Source organism: Syngnathus acus, chromosome 2, assembly GCF_901709675.1.
Source record: "Syngnathus acus chromosome 2, fSynAcu1.2, whole genome shotgun sequence".
Classification (NCBI taxonomy): domain Eukaryota; kingdom Metazoa; phylum Chordata; class Actinopteri; order Syngnathiformes; family Syngnathidae; genus Syngnathus; species Syngnathus acus.
In genome coordinates this window covers 15,068,227-15,083,917 of record NC_051088.1, presented here as the reverse complement: position 1 = coordinate 15,083,917, position 15,691 = coordinate 15,068,227, and the positions used below count along the sequence as shown (strand labels likewise).

The following is a 15,691-nucleotide window of genomic DNA, read 5'->3' as shown; positions in this document are numbered from 1 at the left end:
GTGTAAGTTGCATTCTAATATTCTAAAAAAAGAAAAACAATATTAATTTTAACTCTTTATCTGATAAGGGTTGCATTAGTTTGAATGACTCGCTCCATTACAGCGGAACATTTGCATGGTCAGAACAATTTGCTTGATGACATTTCTACTGAGTCATGTTGCTTACTTTTTTCTCTTCTTCGAGATGGTTGAAAAAGTTGTACCGGTTGTGTGTGTGTGTGTGTGTGTGGTGAGATCCGCCACAAGCGCTAAAACAAAAAATGCAAGGTATTTGTCATCTTCTCAGTGTAATTTGTATGTTTATTTGTGGGTGGATTTAAAAAAGAAAAAAAAACGCACTAGTGGCCAGATGCAGTGCAGTGACTCGGGTAGGAAAGAAGAAGCAAGCAGAAGGTTGGAAATGGGATAGCTGAGATGCAGGGATTTGGCAAGTAATCCCCAGCGCCTTAATCCTCGCAACAACAGAAAGTCCGTCCATCCATCTTTTTGTCACAATAATATAAAATCATATACCATGGCGATAAGCAGCACAGAGAAGAATGAAGAAGAAATATATTTTTTTTTATTAAATATATTAAACTTTTATATTTAAAATGTTAAAAAAAGAACTAATACTCATACATGATATTTCTACATGATCATAATTGTTTTTGCATGAATGATAATTTAACAGTGGCACTCTTTCTCCTTGTTGCAGGCCTGGCCCATTGTCAGATGATGCAATGGGTGCTGATGAGATTGTGGGCCATCTCAATGTTGCCACTTGCCTGGTAAATGAGGGACAGATTGAAGGCGGCCTCCCTCCTCAGATCCACTTGGTCATCAGCGATACCCTGTTGGTGTGGGTGGAGGAACGGTTCTTGTGAGGAAGCATCTCAGAGGAACGTCATTCAAGAATATGCATGGAAAAGTGTCATAACGGCTTTGGATTTATCATTAAAGTTATTATTTGTTTTGTTTCATTTCTTGTATTAGGTAACTTTTAATTTGGTTTTAAGAGTGGGCTTGGTAGTTTTTATTTTTTCAAACATGCTTTGTTTTAGTTTGGTTTTTACCACTAGTAGAAATAAGGTAATAAAGTAACGCAAAGTACAATTTCTGAACAAATGTTCTACCTTTGTTCTTCTGTATGGACATACATTAATACAGAAATAAATCAATTTAAAATAACACCTCAAAAGGTAATGTATGAAATCAAATGTAAAAGATGAAAACGGAGGATATTTTAGCTATGATTATAGTTTGAGTTACTTCATGAATTTCCGTGAACCAAAAAAACCTTGGCACCCACTGCCCAGAGAAAAGTATCAAAAGAGAACTTTTGTCATTTTACTATTTATGCTGCCGCCAAGCATGAAATGGAAAAGTACCTCTAGTGTCTGTATAGGCAGTAGAAGAGTCTTCTGGTAAAAATGAATTGCTAAATGTGTCAGGCCCATCTGGTGCAATGCTCTGCCCAAGTTATACATGCTCTCTTGACACTCCCCACGCAGTTCCACGTACTGGCGCAAGAAGGTAAAACCCTAAAAAAAAAAAAGAAAAAACATTTGACATCATCGCAATTGCCAAAAGCACAGATGCAGTCAAATGCAAGATACCTGAACAACCAGTAGGTGTCTCTTTGCCACATATTTCTGGGATGCCATGTGGAAAAAGGTGAGGCCCACAAACAAGTTGTGGAGCGGCTCATCTGGCTGAGCCTGGAAGGCCTGGATGTACTGACCTGGACACAAAAAGACCACGTCAGGCGCACATCATTCCATTTGCGACTGGATGAGCGTTAATCACGGTCGGCGGGTGGTACCCAAGGCGTGTTTGAAGCTGCCCGACACCATGGCGTTGTGTCCGCACAGGATGCACAGGGCGCGGTTGTCGGGATGTTTCAAAAGCTGACGCAGACAAAAGCGATGATGACGTTGGTGGTGGGAGGATATCGTCAGCTAAAGGGAGAAAAGGTGTGAGTATTCTGCTCGACATGATTCAGTGTTTCCCAACCTTAATTGTGCCAAGGCACATATTTTACATTAGAAAAGCTGCCATGGCACACAGTCCAACAAAAATCTCGCCAAAAAGTACCAGAGTGTAAAATCTTGAGCCGATTGTGTGAAGCGAGGACAACAGGTTGATTGTACCTTCTGTCATCTCCTGAAGGAGCTTACTTGTTTTACTTGTCACTATATGTCAGTTGACATGGATAGATTAACCAAGATCAATTGTTTGCTGGAAAAACAATTAAAAGAGAAGGTTGCGACGATAATCATATTTGTTAAAAACAGAAGTTAACAGTAGTGTTGCAAAAGCACGTCAAATGATTGATGTCACTTAAGTCATGCCCTCTGTCACTTATTGGTTGTTGTTTGTCGGGCACTGTGGTTTCTTTCAAAAGGACAAAAGATACATGGAATTGCATAATTTCCCATAGCATACCTGAGGATTTCTCATGGCAGCTGAATGGCACAGTGGTTGGGAATCACTGCATTGTATGTTCAAAGAAGATAAACGCAAAGACGTGTGTGTTTACTTGATTAAATATATTCCAAAGCTGAGGCTGATCCACATCCTCTAACAGCATCAACCTGATGGAAAAGAGTGAAGAAAAAATAAGAGACGTGATACACGAATGAAACAATTCCCTTTTCATACCTGATGTAGTTGTAGGCCTTATGGTGGTTGCGGTCCAGGATGTTGGCTGAGAGGCCGAGGTACTCCAACTCCTTTCTTCTGGGCTTGATGTCATAGAAGGAGTAGAACTCCATAGCGGACTCGACCATTAGCTCCGCCTCTTCGTAACGTTGCACATCGCACATTGTCAGCACGCAGCTCAGCAGCAGCTGCCACCAGTCCTCTTTGGACAGGACTTTGGTTTTACCTGTTGTAGGCATCAGCAAAGACATTGCAGGTTGTATAGCATCGCTCATAAACCAGTACCCAAAAGGTCTGGACATACACGTGATTTCCAAGTAGGCCGCTTCCGGGTCATCGATGTCCGACGGCATGTCCCCAACCTTCACCAAGCGCAGGTGATTCTCTCCTGACATGTTGACAGAGCGCACACACACCTGGGCACGCTGCATGGCCACCTGGCATGCACAAAAACACACATTCCACCTATTTTGACGTGCCGTACAGGCAGGAGACAACACTCGAGAAAATAAGATGTGCAACCTTAAGCAGGATCGATATCATGGTGATCACAGCATCCAAGTAGTGCTGGATGAGTCCCTGCGTTTTCAGTAGCGCGGACCGGTGCAGGAGCAGCTTCAGTTCCTGCAGACATGCACTGATGAAACATCTGCCTCTTAATCAAAGCAAAGCGTTCGAGATAGATCACCTGCCTTTTGCGCTGCAGAGGAGTCCCGTGCAAGCGTGTCGTTGTCGTACATGGACTCCAGCGCCTTGAGGGCGCAATCTGGCCGGCCGAGCTGCTGCTGCAGGGTGGCGAGCGACAGCCGCGCCTCGAGGTGCTGTGGCGCCAACTCCACTACTTTTGTGAAGCTTTCAGCCGCTGCTTTCATTTCACCCAGTGCTTTCAGACACTCTGCCATGGAGTTACAAGTAGCTGGTGGCTTAAGATGCAGTGGGCAACATTAAACATTACATTGGGTTTGGTTAACCTGAGCTGACTTTTACCACCACTGATGGAAACAAGGATAAGCTCGGCTTTGATGCCACCGGATTTCATTTCCTTAATCAATGATGATTATTGTCTTTGTGAGTGTACCTGCGTGGCGAAGCCAGACGACAGCCAGGTTGTATTTCTCGGATATGACAAGCGCAGACAGCAAAGGTAGAGCAGACATGTACGCTGCCTTCTCTAGGTAGGCCTCCCCCACGTCCAGGTATAAGTCGCCAATGTCCTCTGGACTTTGCTCCATCAGTGAGGAGACTAGGGCCTGGAAGAAAAAGGCTTTGACTACATCCCCGTTCAGACGAGAAAATGGTCACGGCAAAATCCTCTGCTACCTCCAAGGGTGCACAGACATGCAAATGGATGAGGCAGACAATCAGCTTGGCCTTCAGGTCCACCGGGATGCCGTCTGGAACCTGAACATCCTTGATGTCAGCTGGTGAACAACAAAGGCTCAGTTTTATTTACTGCCTTTCACTCATCGTGGAGTCTCTTGAAGCTTCGGATTGCTTCAATTTTCTTGAATCACCTAGCAAAATCTTTAAATTCTTCATGACTTACATTTGTCCGTTGGCGCTACTTCTGCTACAATCAATGGCTGCGCCTCATCGTTCTTTACCTCGTTCTCAATTAAATTCTCAACTTTAATTGCCGTCTCTGGCTGACTTTCATCCCGGATCAGAACCACACCCACAAACTGGACCAAGACCTGAAGGAGGAGACGAGGATGATTCTCCATTCACAAGCAGTGTGTAGTATCTGCTGCCGTTGTAATGCGTGCCGGAGTACCTCCAAAGCCTTTTCGTATTGACGGTTGGTGATGTAGAGCTCGGCTGCCATGTTGATGATGTCATCGCTAACCAGGTCGGGGTGGCGTGCCAGGGCCTGCTCGATTACACCGAGTGCCGAGGGCAGGTCGCTACTTTCATAATAACTCCTAAGCAATAAAGATGTGTAAGCAATTTAGACGTGCGTAACCATAACCAGATGCAATTTTGTACGGTATAATAATACAATATAGTGTTGCTTTCGGCCCAAATCCTCACATCTCCAAAATGTGGTGTGGTCAAATGTGGGCGTTCACTTTTACATGATCAGGATTATTTGAGCCGATCACTGTATTTTCAGTTAATGTATGTGGCACCGCAGCCGCAATGTCTTATTTCGCAGAGGCGATCAATTATGTCATTGATCGATTGTGAGCTAAAAACATAACAGGTGATGACAAAATGTGCATAAAATGCAAAATATTAGCCAGCTGACCAGATCTGTGTTGAGTCAACTAGTGTGAGTTCTTTACTTGGCCATGTCCTTGGAGAGCTGCATGAAGTGTTCGCCCTCGTCCATTGGCAGCAGGGACAAAATTCGGCGGTAGCCATCCATACACTGCTTGTGCTCCCCCAGACGCATGAGGAGGCTGCAGCGTTCCCACAGGTAGCGAATATTGGTGGGAGCGTACTTGACGGCTGCGGGATGGCATTGATTATTTCAGAGCTGTTCCCACAAGTATTTTTTATTCAGTTGAACAAAACTCTGAGTGTACAGGCTACTTTTTGCCATCTCATGGAAGAGCATTTTGCTGCACCTGTCACTATACGTCACTGGCAAAAATAAGCAGTAACTCTTAACATTGCAAAAACACAGCGAGAAGAAGATGAAATGCCAGGCAGACCTTTGTTGTAGCAGACTAGAGCTTGCCGGACGTTCTCCTGCTCCAGAGAGACCTCCGCCAGCCTAATCCACTCCTCACAGTCGGTGGGGTTCAAGTGGGCGGCGATCAGACTGAACTGCAGAGCTTTGTCCAAGTCGCCTTCGTCCTCGTAGATCATGGCCAGCGTAGAGAAAGGGTCGTAGGCCAGTGGGGCTGGAAGGGCCAGGAGAGATGATGACCGGATGGTGACAGGCGATGCAACAAAGCAAAAACATGTTCCTACCTTGTCGTATGATCTCCATGCACATGGCAATGGCATCGTCTTTCTCTCCTCTGGCGTAACGAATGTTCGCCTCACCCATCAGGCCTCTGAGCGCTCGGGGAAGTTTACTGCGGTTGCGTCGTTCCTGCAAGCAGAGTAGGAGGCAATGAAATGTAGCCAGAGCCATCCCCAAATCCGACAGTATTCCCATGGGAAGTCTCCAACTTTGAAACTCACCTTCATCATTTTCTTGTTTTCACGGGTTAGCTCCATCTCCAGTGCAAGCACGTCTCCCACTGACATGTCCTCACTTTCCTTGTCTTCGGTTTCAAAATTACTCTTCCCCCTCCCCTCTGCCTTCTCGTGCTTCACTTTCAATTTAAAATGTCCCTTCTCCCCCACCACTTCTTCTTCCTCCTCCTCCTCCTCCTCATCCTCATCATCGTCCTCCACATAGTCCTCCTCTTCCACTGCGAAATCCTCGTCATTCTTGTCATCAACGTAGCCCAAGATGTCATTATCCTCATCTGACAATACTTGGTCGGTGGCTTCGCCAATCATTGAGGCAAAGGCTTGCTGAACGCCAGGGCTGATTCCTTCTTCTTCTGACCCTATGAAGAGAAGGTGGGGGGGGATGAGGGTTCAACAACTTTAATAAGGAGACTCTAATAAGGCGACAAACACTCTTTTGTTTTTCTTGGGTTCTGAGAATCATCAAGACGTTCCTACATCAAAGATGGGCATTACAATTCAAACTTAAGGGCACACATCCAGAAAGCTATGACGCTACAATTTACCAATTGTTCCATGATTGTGCGTGGACGTGGAAGGCTGCACCACCTCGTCATTTTTAACTGACACGAGCAACTCCTGAAAGACAAACAAAATTTTGTTAGCTGCGAGCTACTGTAGTATAACAATATAACACATTAATGCTAAACATAGGTTCAAAGTAACCGACTGAGTTTATCTTCTACATATTTGCAATATAGCCATATTTTAATAATCAAGGGATTCCTCAACTACCTTGTTTTTGATAATCATACATTCTTGTTGTGCTCTTATATTATTGAGTAAAACCTTTTCTTTCCTTCAGTAAATTTCTCATGGGCTACATGGGTGCAAATGACCTTTTTCTATTCTCCTTTCATGTTGCTTCATTTATGGCGAAGTTATTCTGAGATAAGTTTTCTAATTGTACACTATTCATCATGGGAACATCTGCAACTGCAAATGTGGCAATGTACAATTCATGGGACTGTTTCAATTTCGCTCCAGAAAACCGAGAAACAAAATACAAAAATGTGTTTAATGAATTGTACAACATCACAGTTTCAGAATATCCACAATCCCCTTGATTTAATGCAGTGACAAATTTAAAAATCCATCCATTTAAAGTTGAAAATGTTGCAGCACTTAAAACAAAATACGAGTAAAATCTTCTCATTTTGTGTCACTTCAGGAAAAGAAAACACCGTTCCGGGTGGATGAATGACATCTAGTTCATTGATATTGTTGACAGGACAAAACTTGTCTAAATTACCTTGGCTTTTCTCTCGTCTCTCCTCCTGTCAAACTCCTCAAATGTAATCCTTCCTTCCAGGTAGTCAATAAGTTCGGCGCTGAAACCTGACATCTTGCTTTCCTTTAGCTGCTCGGTGACAGTCAACCCGAAATAAATAAATTATCACATTCTAATGCACCCAACAATTTCACGTTCGGAGCGCGCTTTAAACTTTGTTATTGCCCTCGCTTTGCTTCCGGGAAGTTAGTCACGTGACTTTAACATTTCCGGGTTGACAGGGTCGAACGCGACGCAATTGTAACAGCGACACCTGGTGGTGGTAGATAGTAACGTCACAAACGACGGCAAGGTCTTAGTCACTGTCGATTGTACGGACTGTATTTTAATTTTACATTGCAAAAATCTCACGGCACACCACCAATATATAAAATGAGCCCAAACTGTCAATAGTTAGTATTGCCTTCATTATTTTCAAGCACTGCATTAATGCTGACCCCCCCCAGGAATACTGGAAGCACTCATATCTCATTGACTTTCCACAGAAAACCTCCTGATGTAACGCTGAACCTCATGTAAATCAGATCAATGTAACTGCGTGCTTTATTGATGTACAGTAAAGCATTTTTTTTTTTTTATAATACAGTAGTAGTAAGGCATATAGTTGGTGGAATCTGATATGCTGCGAAATATTGTGTTGCAAGAATGACACAAAAGTTAAAAACGAGAAACTAATTCAGTGTCTTGCTCAAAATAAAATAATGATGGGTCATGCAGCAGAGTATGTGTGTGCGTGTGTCTATCATCATCCTTTCATCGATTACAGATGGATTTCATTTAGCCACTCATGCATGCTTAGTAATAACCCCACAACATCAAAACAAATCACACTTTGAAAACAAAGACATAAGCACAATTAAAATGAATACACAGATAATATGCAGGTACTGTATGTCCCAGCTATGACAGTAGCAGTAGTCGCTGTTGAATTGTCTCGACAGAGAAGACAAATGCAGTGAATACATTCAAAACATTCTCATTTCAAGCTCCATTCAAGGACTTGGCTACAGTAGAGCAAGAACCTCTGTATTTGTTTCCATAAGTGAGGTCAAGTAGAGTTTGCACTCAGTGGGAACTTAAATAACGTTTGATCAATTTGAGTCATTCTAAAGTGAGCAGCCTTAACGAATCATAAACAAACAAACATACAGGAAGATCTTGAACTATAAAACTAAAACCAGTGTGCAGTTTGTAACCGACAGGCAGTGACTAAATGCAAATGTGTGCCAGTGCAAGAAGCGGCATGTTTTTTACAATCTCAAGCAAATGAACCCTTCACGAAAAATCAAAAGGATTTCAAATTCTCTAAACACTTTCGGCAAGGCTACACTGCAACTCAAGTTTGGGCGGCCATGAGTCTTACTCAACGTATCAAAGCCGTGACTAACATAGATAAACTGTGTTCTGAAAATCATGAAATCCAACCCAATGTCTGATTATTTTCCAACATGCACTTTTCACTCCCCTCATAAACCCCCACATCATCCAAGGATGACTAAATTAGTTATTTGATACAGATATTAAATAGTGAGAAGCCTATTCAAGATGGATGATGGAGACAAAGGAAACAGAAATGTGAGTACTGTACTGCATTGGGACCACCAATACACAGAAACACACACACACAACGTACTGTAAAGTTACAGGATGCCTGCATTACCTTAACAGTATTGTACGTTGTTATATAAAGACATTTTCCTCTTAGTAAACACCCTTATTATTACAATCATTCTCTTTTTTTGTAATACAAACATCTGAAATGCTTATTTTCCCGTTACAAAGCGATGCAAACATAGAACCACACTAAACACACATATCTTTCTTTGTTGCCTGCCTCTCCCGAGAAACTTTTTTTATTTATTTTTTTATACAATTGCATAGAAGTTTAAAAACCAGCCTTTTTTTCCCCCAATAAAACGACTTCGGGACATTTAAGAAACTACTAAATCTACAAGTTACTTTTTGCTTTTTTTGTTTAAATTTTATCTTAAGTCATTGCTGGAACCGCAATCCTTCACAAAAATAGACGTTTTATATTTTGTTTGTAAAGTCTTTCTCCAATTCAGGTCCACTGACTAAGAAATGGGAGGAGGTGGATGCGTGGGGCTTGGGGGTGCAGTGTCAGAAGGGCGGGTCCTTGATGGCGCTTTGTTCATCCGTCATGACGTTGACCAGGGACTCCATAGCGCGGCCCAGATCGTCGGCCATGTGGAACAAACATCCAATGCTAGGACCTGCGGAGTGAGAGAGTTGGAAAAGTGAGCAATAATTCAATAGTATGTATATACATGTATACACAAACACACACAATAATGTCAGTTGGGCTCTTACTTGACTCTTGTTCGCTACACTTAAAGCACCATAAGTCTTTGGAAAATATTTATGATATTGCCTTATACACCATCACAATGGATTTGAAATTAAATACATCAATGTGAGGTGTCAAGCCATTAAAAAAACACCATACTATACAAATACTATATGTCATATACATTAAAACAGCATGAACGTGACAGTGTAATGAAGAAAAAGCATATTAAAACTGACATAGTGCTTCGTTGGACTGGAGTGATGCTAACCCAACATAGGCAGAACTGGTGGGACCCTTTGTATTATTCCAGTTATTTTGTATTTTTAATGAAACTCAAAAGCACCATATTTAGGTTGGACTATTAATGGCTCATGCTTTCACTGCGGTTTTAATTTTTAATACTGCTGTTTTTTTGTGGTATGTATGCACTATTGTCCAGACATACATACATAGATAGATTCAATTCATTTGGTTTTTACACAAATTCAGGGACACATCTGCAAATATTTTATTCTATCTTTTTTTTTGGTCCCTTTATGCTTACAGGACCCATACTGTATGAAAAGTGCACCCCTTCCCCCAGAAAGAAAAAGCAATAAGCCAAGAAGGGCCATTAATATTAAACAACTAACCTCTCATTGGTGTCCCCTTCTCCCTCCTGGCCCCCAAAAAAAGGTAAGAAAGGAAGATAAGGAAGAAGGAAAATCAGTATTAGTCAGAGAGAGGAAAGGTGAAGTTGAAGTGAAATATCTACAAGAATGGACCGGGCATCATAATTGATCAAAAAGCAAACTTCTTCACCTTGGCTATGAGGGAAAGAGTTGTTGAGCTGTTCCATCACTTCCTCCAGTCCAGATGCGTCGTGGGAAGGGGTGGAAAACTCGTCATCGCCTAAAACCGCAAGGATATACGTACATTATAGGCCATTCTTACCTCGAGCCCTTTTTTTTTGTTCATACAAAGTCAACTAAATTGATAAATTAATAAATTCATCTTTATTACAAAAACAATGACAGATTCATTAAAAATGAATATTTGGTTTTACAGATGAGTTATTTCAGTCATCATTGAGGGGTTTTCCTTTTTTTTTATTTAAATGGACAACAACCGAATAGCCTCCAGTTCATAAAATCCTGAAAATGAAAGGATTAAAGCGTGAGCGCTAGCGTGTCTTCTCACCCATTGTGTCAGTGGTTTGGCTGGCAGCCACGCGCAGCTGAGGCAGGGAGGAGTCAGAGCGCTGAGATGAAGTGGAAGGGGAGGACAAAGCGGTGCCGTTCACCTTGGAGTCCGTCTGCCAACAGAACACACGTTAGACACACGGCCAAATGTAAAAATACTCACTGCAAAGTACAATCTACAGTGGTGCCTTGAGATGCAAGTGATTTGTGTGAGGAGCATGGTCACGGAACAAAGACGCGTGCGTGAGCTTGATGAACCTGCTCCAGGAGCTGCCTGAGTCGATGCAGTTGAGACTCCAGCTGTTTGTTGTGGTCCTCCAGGATCTGCATCCGGGCTTCCAGGCGTCCCTTGTGCTGCCGCAGAAGCTTGGCTTCGGCAATGAGCTCAGCGTCCCGCGCTCGCTGCGGCGACACCGGCAGCATTTCCGGTGGCGACGGAAGCGGGGACAGACCCTTCCTGTCGTGCGCCTTCTTCAGACGGTCATATTCAGCTTGCAGCTTCCTGCGGACCAGGCAGACCCGATGACGACATTAGTAATCTGGCAATGTGATGGCTCAGTCCAACTGAGCCAGAGAGACACGACAAGGCACCATTCCAAGATGCTGAAGGTATTTATTTGGCAGCGGTTCGACAGAGGCTTTGAAAAAGGACGTGGTCAAAAGGCGATTGCCACTGACCTGTTTTCCTGCTCCAGGTCACCGAGGACCCGCTCCAACTCTCCCTTCTCCTCTGTTTCCATGGAGATGAGAATCTGGGCCGGGCTGCGGGGCTGGCTGAGGGGAGAGCCTTGGTTCAGAGACTGGCAGTAGTGTTGGATCAACATGTGCTCGTCATCACTGCAAACAAACATGCACAGCACACGCACAAAAATGAGCATGAAGCGCTTGTCGAAGCAACAAACAGGACTTTGTTAAAAAAGAAAAAAAGGACACAACATTTGTTAGGAGGATTGCACAGCAATTCATCAACACAAAGTCTTCTAACTGGGCCAACGTTTTCAGATACATACTCCGGCTACAGCAAATAACCATGTTTCTAACTTTGTATACAAAATACATTTTGCAGGAAATATTGTCAGAAGAAAATATTCACACATCCCTATTTTTCATTGCAGGGGTGGGACAAAGTTCAAATTGAGCACAATGATGAATTGTTTGTTATTAGGTAATAAAAAGGGAAATGGAGAAGAGTAATGTGCTAGAGACAAGTTTGGCTAACAGTATGTTTAAAAATGTCACAATTTCAGAATCCTATTAGGCTCAAGTCAAACAAACAAATGCTAACAATGCTGAGAAAGCAAATTACAATGACCTACTGTATGTCATGTGCAATAATATTTGCACATCATTTAAAATGTACATAATACAAACAAAATCAGTGACATTAAAGTAAAATGCTAATATGCACATGCATTGAGGACCATGCAAACGATGCAAAAGCAGGAATGTCTATCTTCCCAAATCAATTCATGTGTGCAAAGGAGGAAGCGCAGTCAGCCAATCCATGAGCGATGACAAAAATAAAGAACAAAGCAAACAGAAAGTGTTTCTCACATGCTCTCATTGGGTGAGATACTGTCATTCAGATAAGAGCCATTACGGTTCTCCATTTCTGCTAACCTGTGGAAGAAACAGAGCAGTCAGTTGTGAACATTACTTTATATTTGAAAGTGTCCCTTTACAACCATGTTGTACCGAAGAAAAAAATGGCAACATAAGCCCGATGAGAAAGTGTCTGAAAGGCTATTTTGGATTTGGTTTCTTAAAACAAACAAAGAAAAAGCAAAGTGTTGCCTCAGGAGATCAGAAAGGAAATTATAGACAAGAACTTTTGGGGATCTAACATGTGACTGCGACCCAGCAAATACCAGGAGGTCCGCACCGATTCGCGACTTTGTTGAACAGTCCGCAGTTTGACTCAAAATGGATGTTACTCAGGACCTCGTCAATATTTTCTAAATGGCTACGACCTTGACTCTTTGTGGTACCTTAACAATATTCATGGATTTTTCTGAGTTGGCGTATTGACCGAGGTTTAAAGAGCCCACGCTGACACCTTGCATGATGCAAGATGTCCAGACTCTCCATCTTTAAATGAATCGATAACCATGGCACCATCACAGCTTCTAAAGCCACGACATCCAGTATGTAACATTGATCATGGTGCGTGTCGCTGATGTTAAATGATAAAAAGAGTACCTGAAATATGAGCTCGGCATTATTTAGACAGAAAGACATTTGGAAAGGATATGGATTTTTTGGAGACATCCAGTTCTATAGCTAACTCACTACAAGGCGTGCACTCCTGAATGAGCAATGTAATGGGAGCTATTTAATGCATTTTAATTGTATTAAATTATGTCAATGTATGTTTTTACAAAGTATAATATTATAGAGTGCCAGTTTTCTCATTAAAAACACATTTCAAGTACTTGGGGGGTTGGGGGCTCGAACAGATTAATGACATTTACATTCATTTCAATAGGTAAAGATGCTTTGAATGGGCCCAGTGTCAGGTCACTCACCACCCAAAAAGGCTTGAAGTGGGACCCTGAATGAATAAAACTAGAATGATAAAACTCAGAGAAGCTGTTCAAAAGTTGCATCAATTGCATCAAATTTGTTAATTGAAATGGTATGGACTGGAACTTGGACAAGCACTGCGTAAAGAAAGAATCAGGGCAGCCGATCCCATGTGGGTTACATAGGTGGGATGGGGGAAGGGAGGAGGCGCATCCCCTTGCAGGAAATGTGCAGTGCTTTATAATTTCTCCAAAAATAATGACGATTCCAAATCACATCAATCAAAATGTTCCCAGGTCTGAGAAGGCTCTCTGGAGGAGCACAAGACTCATAAGGCTGCGCACGGCAGCAGGTGCTGACTGTGTACGTGTTTGTGTGTGTGTGTGTGTGTGTGTTACCGGTTGGCGTAGTGCTCGATCCTAGTGTGTGTGTCGTCATGCGAGAGCTGAGGGGATGTGCCGGGTCTGTCGGAAAAAATTAAAAATAGACAAGACAGAAGCTTTGTGAAATGCAACCGGGAGACTCATTAATCCATACGCACACTTACGCCACAGGAGCCCACAGAAGGGCAGTGTTGGCATGAGATAAATAAAAGTCAGCCATCTCACAGGACTTAAACCACTATGCAGTGTTTTTCTTCACAAGAAATTACACATTTCACTAGAAACATTCCTTTAGGACTACTTCGTATCGAGAAGTTATTTCTTTGGAACTGTGCCTGTGCATTAAGATGGTAAAGCCATTACACATGGAAGGGGAATAAATGATTTATGTACTATCAACAATGCATCTTTGTTCATCTATCTATGCAAGCGACGCATCGTGACAGCCAGAAGGATTAAATGTAATGTACTGTATGGTAAAAAAGTGCAATCTGACAATAGAATTTTAAATTGTGTGTGTGTGTGTGGGGGGGGGCATTGTCACGCTCTGGTCCCTTTTCATGCCTCTCATCTTTATTTCTTAACTTTTTATGGCATGAATAAAATTAACCAATCAAAGAGTGTAAAGATAAAAGCGTGACCAGGGGATGGGTCAATTATTATTATGCTGCTCGTGCATTGCTGCTGACACAAGCTTGGGGGGGGGGGGGGGGGGACACAGTGGGGCTATAGCAAAGGAGATTAGTGTGGTTTCTTGACCGGTTGCCAAATTCAGGTTAGTAACAAATTAAGAAGAAGGAATGTATTTCTTTGGGCAAAGACACTAAGAGGGAAGTTAGGTGTGAAGTGAGAGGCTACGTTCAAATTTTGCCAAAGAGCTTCGAGTCTACATACTCCAGCTTTACTATATATAATTATTTTATGTTTAATTTTTGATTGGTGCTTTCCCATTATGAAATACGTGCCTTGGCTCAGTAATGGTTTAGGAAACTGTTCTAGTTCATCCACTATGAGGGCAGATGCAGAACTGAACACAGGTACTTACGCGTGGTCCACGGGCCAGAAGTTGATCAGTGTGATGGGGCTGCAAGACAGAAAAAAAAATTTACATAAATATATGGGATGACACTGGTGGTGTCCCAAAGGCATGATGGGAGCTGACTGACAAAACAAATAAGCTGTGTTGAAATATTGTTATTTTAATGGACAGGCATGTAATATTTTTGCAAAAAACAATATACTATTTATTCCAAATGTGCAAGCCACATAGACGTAAAAGTAAGATTTAATTTACTTTTTGTTCATTTGTATTTTTCATTTACGACCAATATATGTTTCTCATGAACATATTTACTGTAATTATGACCTTAATATTGCATTGCTCTAAGTTAGTGATAGCTTACATACAAAATCAAGTCATGTCATTGTCAAAGGAATGTGGACCACTGTTATAAGAAACACCTCAATGAAAACAACTTTTCATACAGCTGCAAGTGTAATTATAGTACTACTTATAAAACATAAACTACAATGCAACGTTAATTACAGTGTGCATCACCATCTGGTTTCCATCATTACTGAATTACCTTACAGCCATACTTCATCAAAATCTTGGCCTGTATCAGGCTGCTAAAAAAACTGATGGAATTATGGAAATCTTCAGTATTTTGTGGGATGAAAAGCTGGAATGAGTATCGACACCATGGGGAAGCTTTGAGAAAAAAAATGTTTCCCTCCAATAGATACAGACTTCATGTCCATTGTTCTGCTTAGGGGTGGTAATTGGGCATTTTTATAGGAAACTCACGTTTCCATGTTGTCGCCTTCCAGAATGGTCTGGACTGGTAGGTAGCCCATGCGTGGGTGTTTGGTAAAGTAGCGCTTCGTCCTGAATTTGTTCTTCAGCACCTTGGCAAAATCCCTGACATCCTCACCAGATGTAGTCTGGAGAAAAAAAAAAAAAGGTCTTTTTAACCAATAATGAACAAAGTGGTGTGTCATTGCAGTGAAATTTTCATTTCCCATGGACTCAAACAAGAAAACAAAGGATTTGCTTGGCAAGGATGAGCGACATCATTTCTGTAAGATTGAACTTTTTCATCAAGACGATTAAATCACTGATCATGGACAGAAAAATAATGATGCATCAATCACCAAGGCTTTGTTAGAT

General features: G+C 42.0%; 2 protein-coding genes across 16 annotated transcripts in view; both read right to left on the bottom strand.

Annotated features, from left to right (window-relative positions):
• Positions 1 to 268: 268 nt before the first annotated feature.
• gtf3c3 (general transcription factor IIIC, polypeptide 3) lies at positions 269 to 7,488 on the bottom strand. Its single transcript, XM_037274441.1, has 19 exons — positions 7,085 to 7,488; positions 6,339 to 6,411; positions 5,779 to 6,152; positions 5,563 to 5,686; positions 5,301 to 5,492; positions 4,929 to 5,094; positions 4,418 to 4,565; positions 4,190 to 4,337; positions 3,964 to 4,064; positions 3,722 to 3,893; positions 3,336 to 3,538; positions 3,166 to 3,267; positions 2,948 to 3,080; positions 2,644 to 2,869; positions 2,522 to 2,576; positions 1,805 to 1,940; positions 1,599 to 1,723; positions 1,371 to 1,523; positions 269 to 833 (listed from the first exon to the last, which is right to left on the bottom strand). The coding sequence occupies exons 1-19, from the start codon at positions 7,175 to 7,177 to the stop codon at positions 711 to 713; spliced, it is 2,847 nt and encodes a 948-aa protein (XP_037130336.1). The 5' UTR covers positions 7,178 to 7,488; the 3' UTR covers positions 269 to 710.
• Positions 7,489 to 7,648: 160 nt separating this feature from the next.
• The window catches only part of dmd (dystrophin), a 96,706-nt gene continuing 88,663 nt past the window's right edge, over positions 7,649 to 15,691 (bottom strand). For 5 of the 15 annotated variants that reach the window (XM_037274231.1, XM_037274251.1, XM_037274327.1 and 2 more), the window contains 9 exons: positions 15,329 to 15,465; positions 14,567 to 14,605; positions 13,537 to 13,602; positions 12,170 to 12,235; positions 11,294 to 11,452; positions 10,874 to 11,117; positions 10,610 to 10,728; positions 10,236 to 10,324; positions 7,649 to 9,357 (listed from right to left, as the gene is read on the bottom strand). In XM_037274231.1, coding sequence (XP_037130126.1) covers positions 9,245 to 9,357; positions 10,236 to 10,324; positions 10,610 to 10,728; positions 10,874 to 11,117; positions 11,294 to 11,452; positions 12,170 to 12,235; positions 13,537 to 13,602; positions 14,567 to 14,605; positions 15,329 to 15,465 — 1,032 coding nt within the window. In that variant the 3' untranslated portion in view covers positions 7,649 to 9,244. Of the gene's footprint in view, positions 9,358 to 10,066; positions 10,093 to 10,235; positions 10,326 to 10,609; positions 10,729 to 10,873; positions 11,118 to 11,293; positions 11,453 to 12,169; positions 12,236 to 13,536; positions 13,603 to 14,566; positions 14,606 to 15,328; positions 15,466 to 15,691 lie in introns of all 15 variants that reach the window. The other 10 variants (XM_037274260.1, XM_037274242.1, XM_037274364.1 and 7 more) reach the window with 6 other exon arrangements.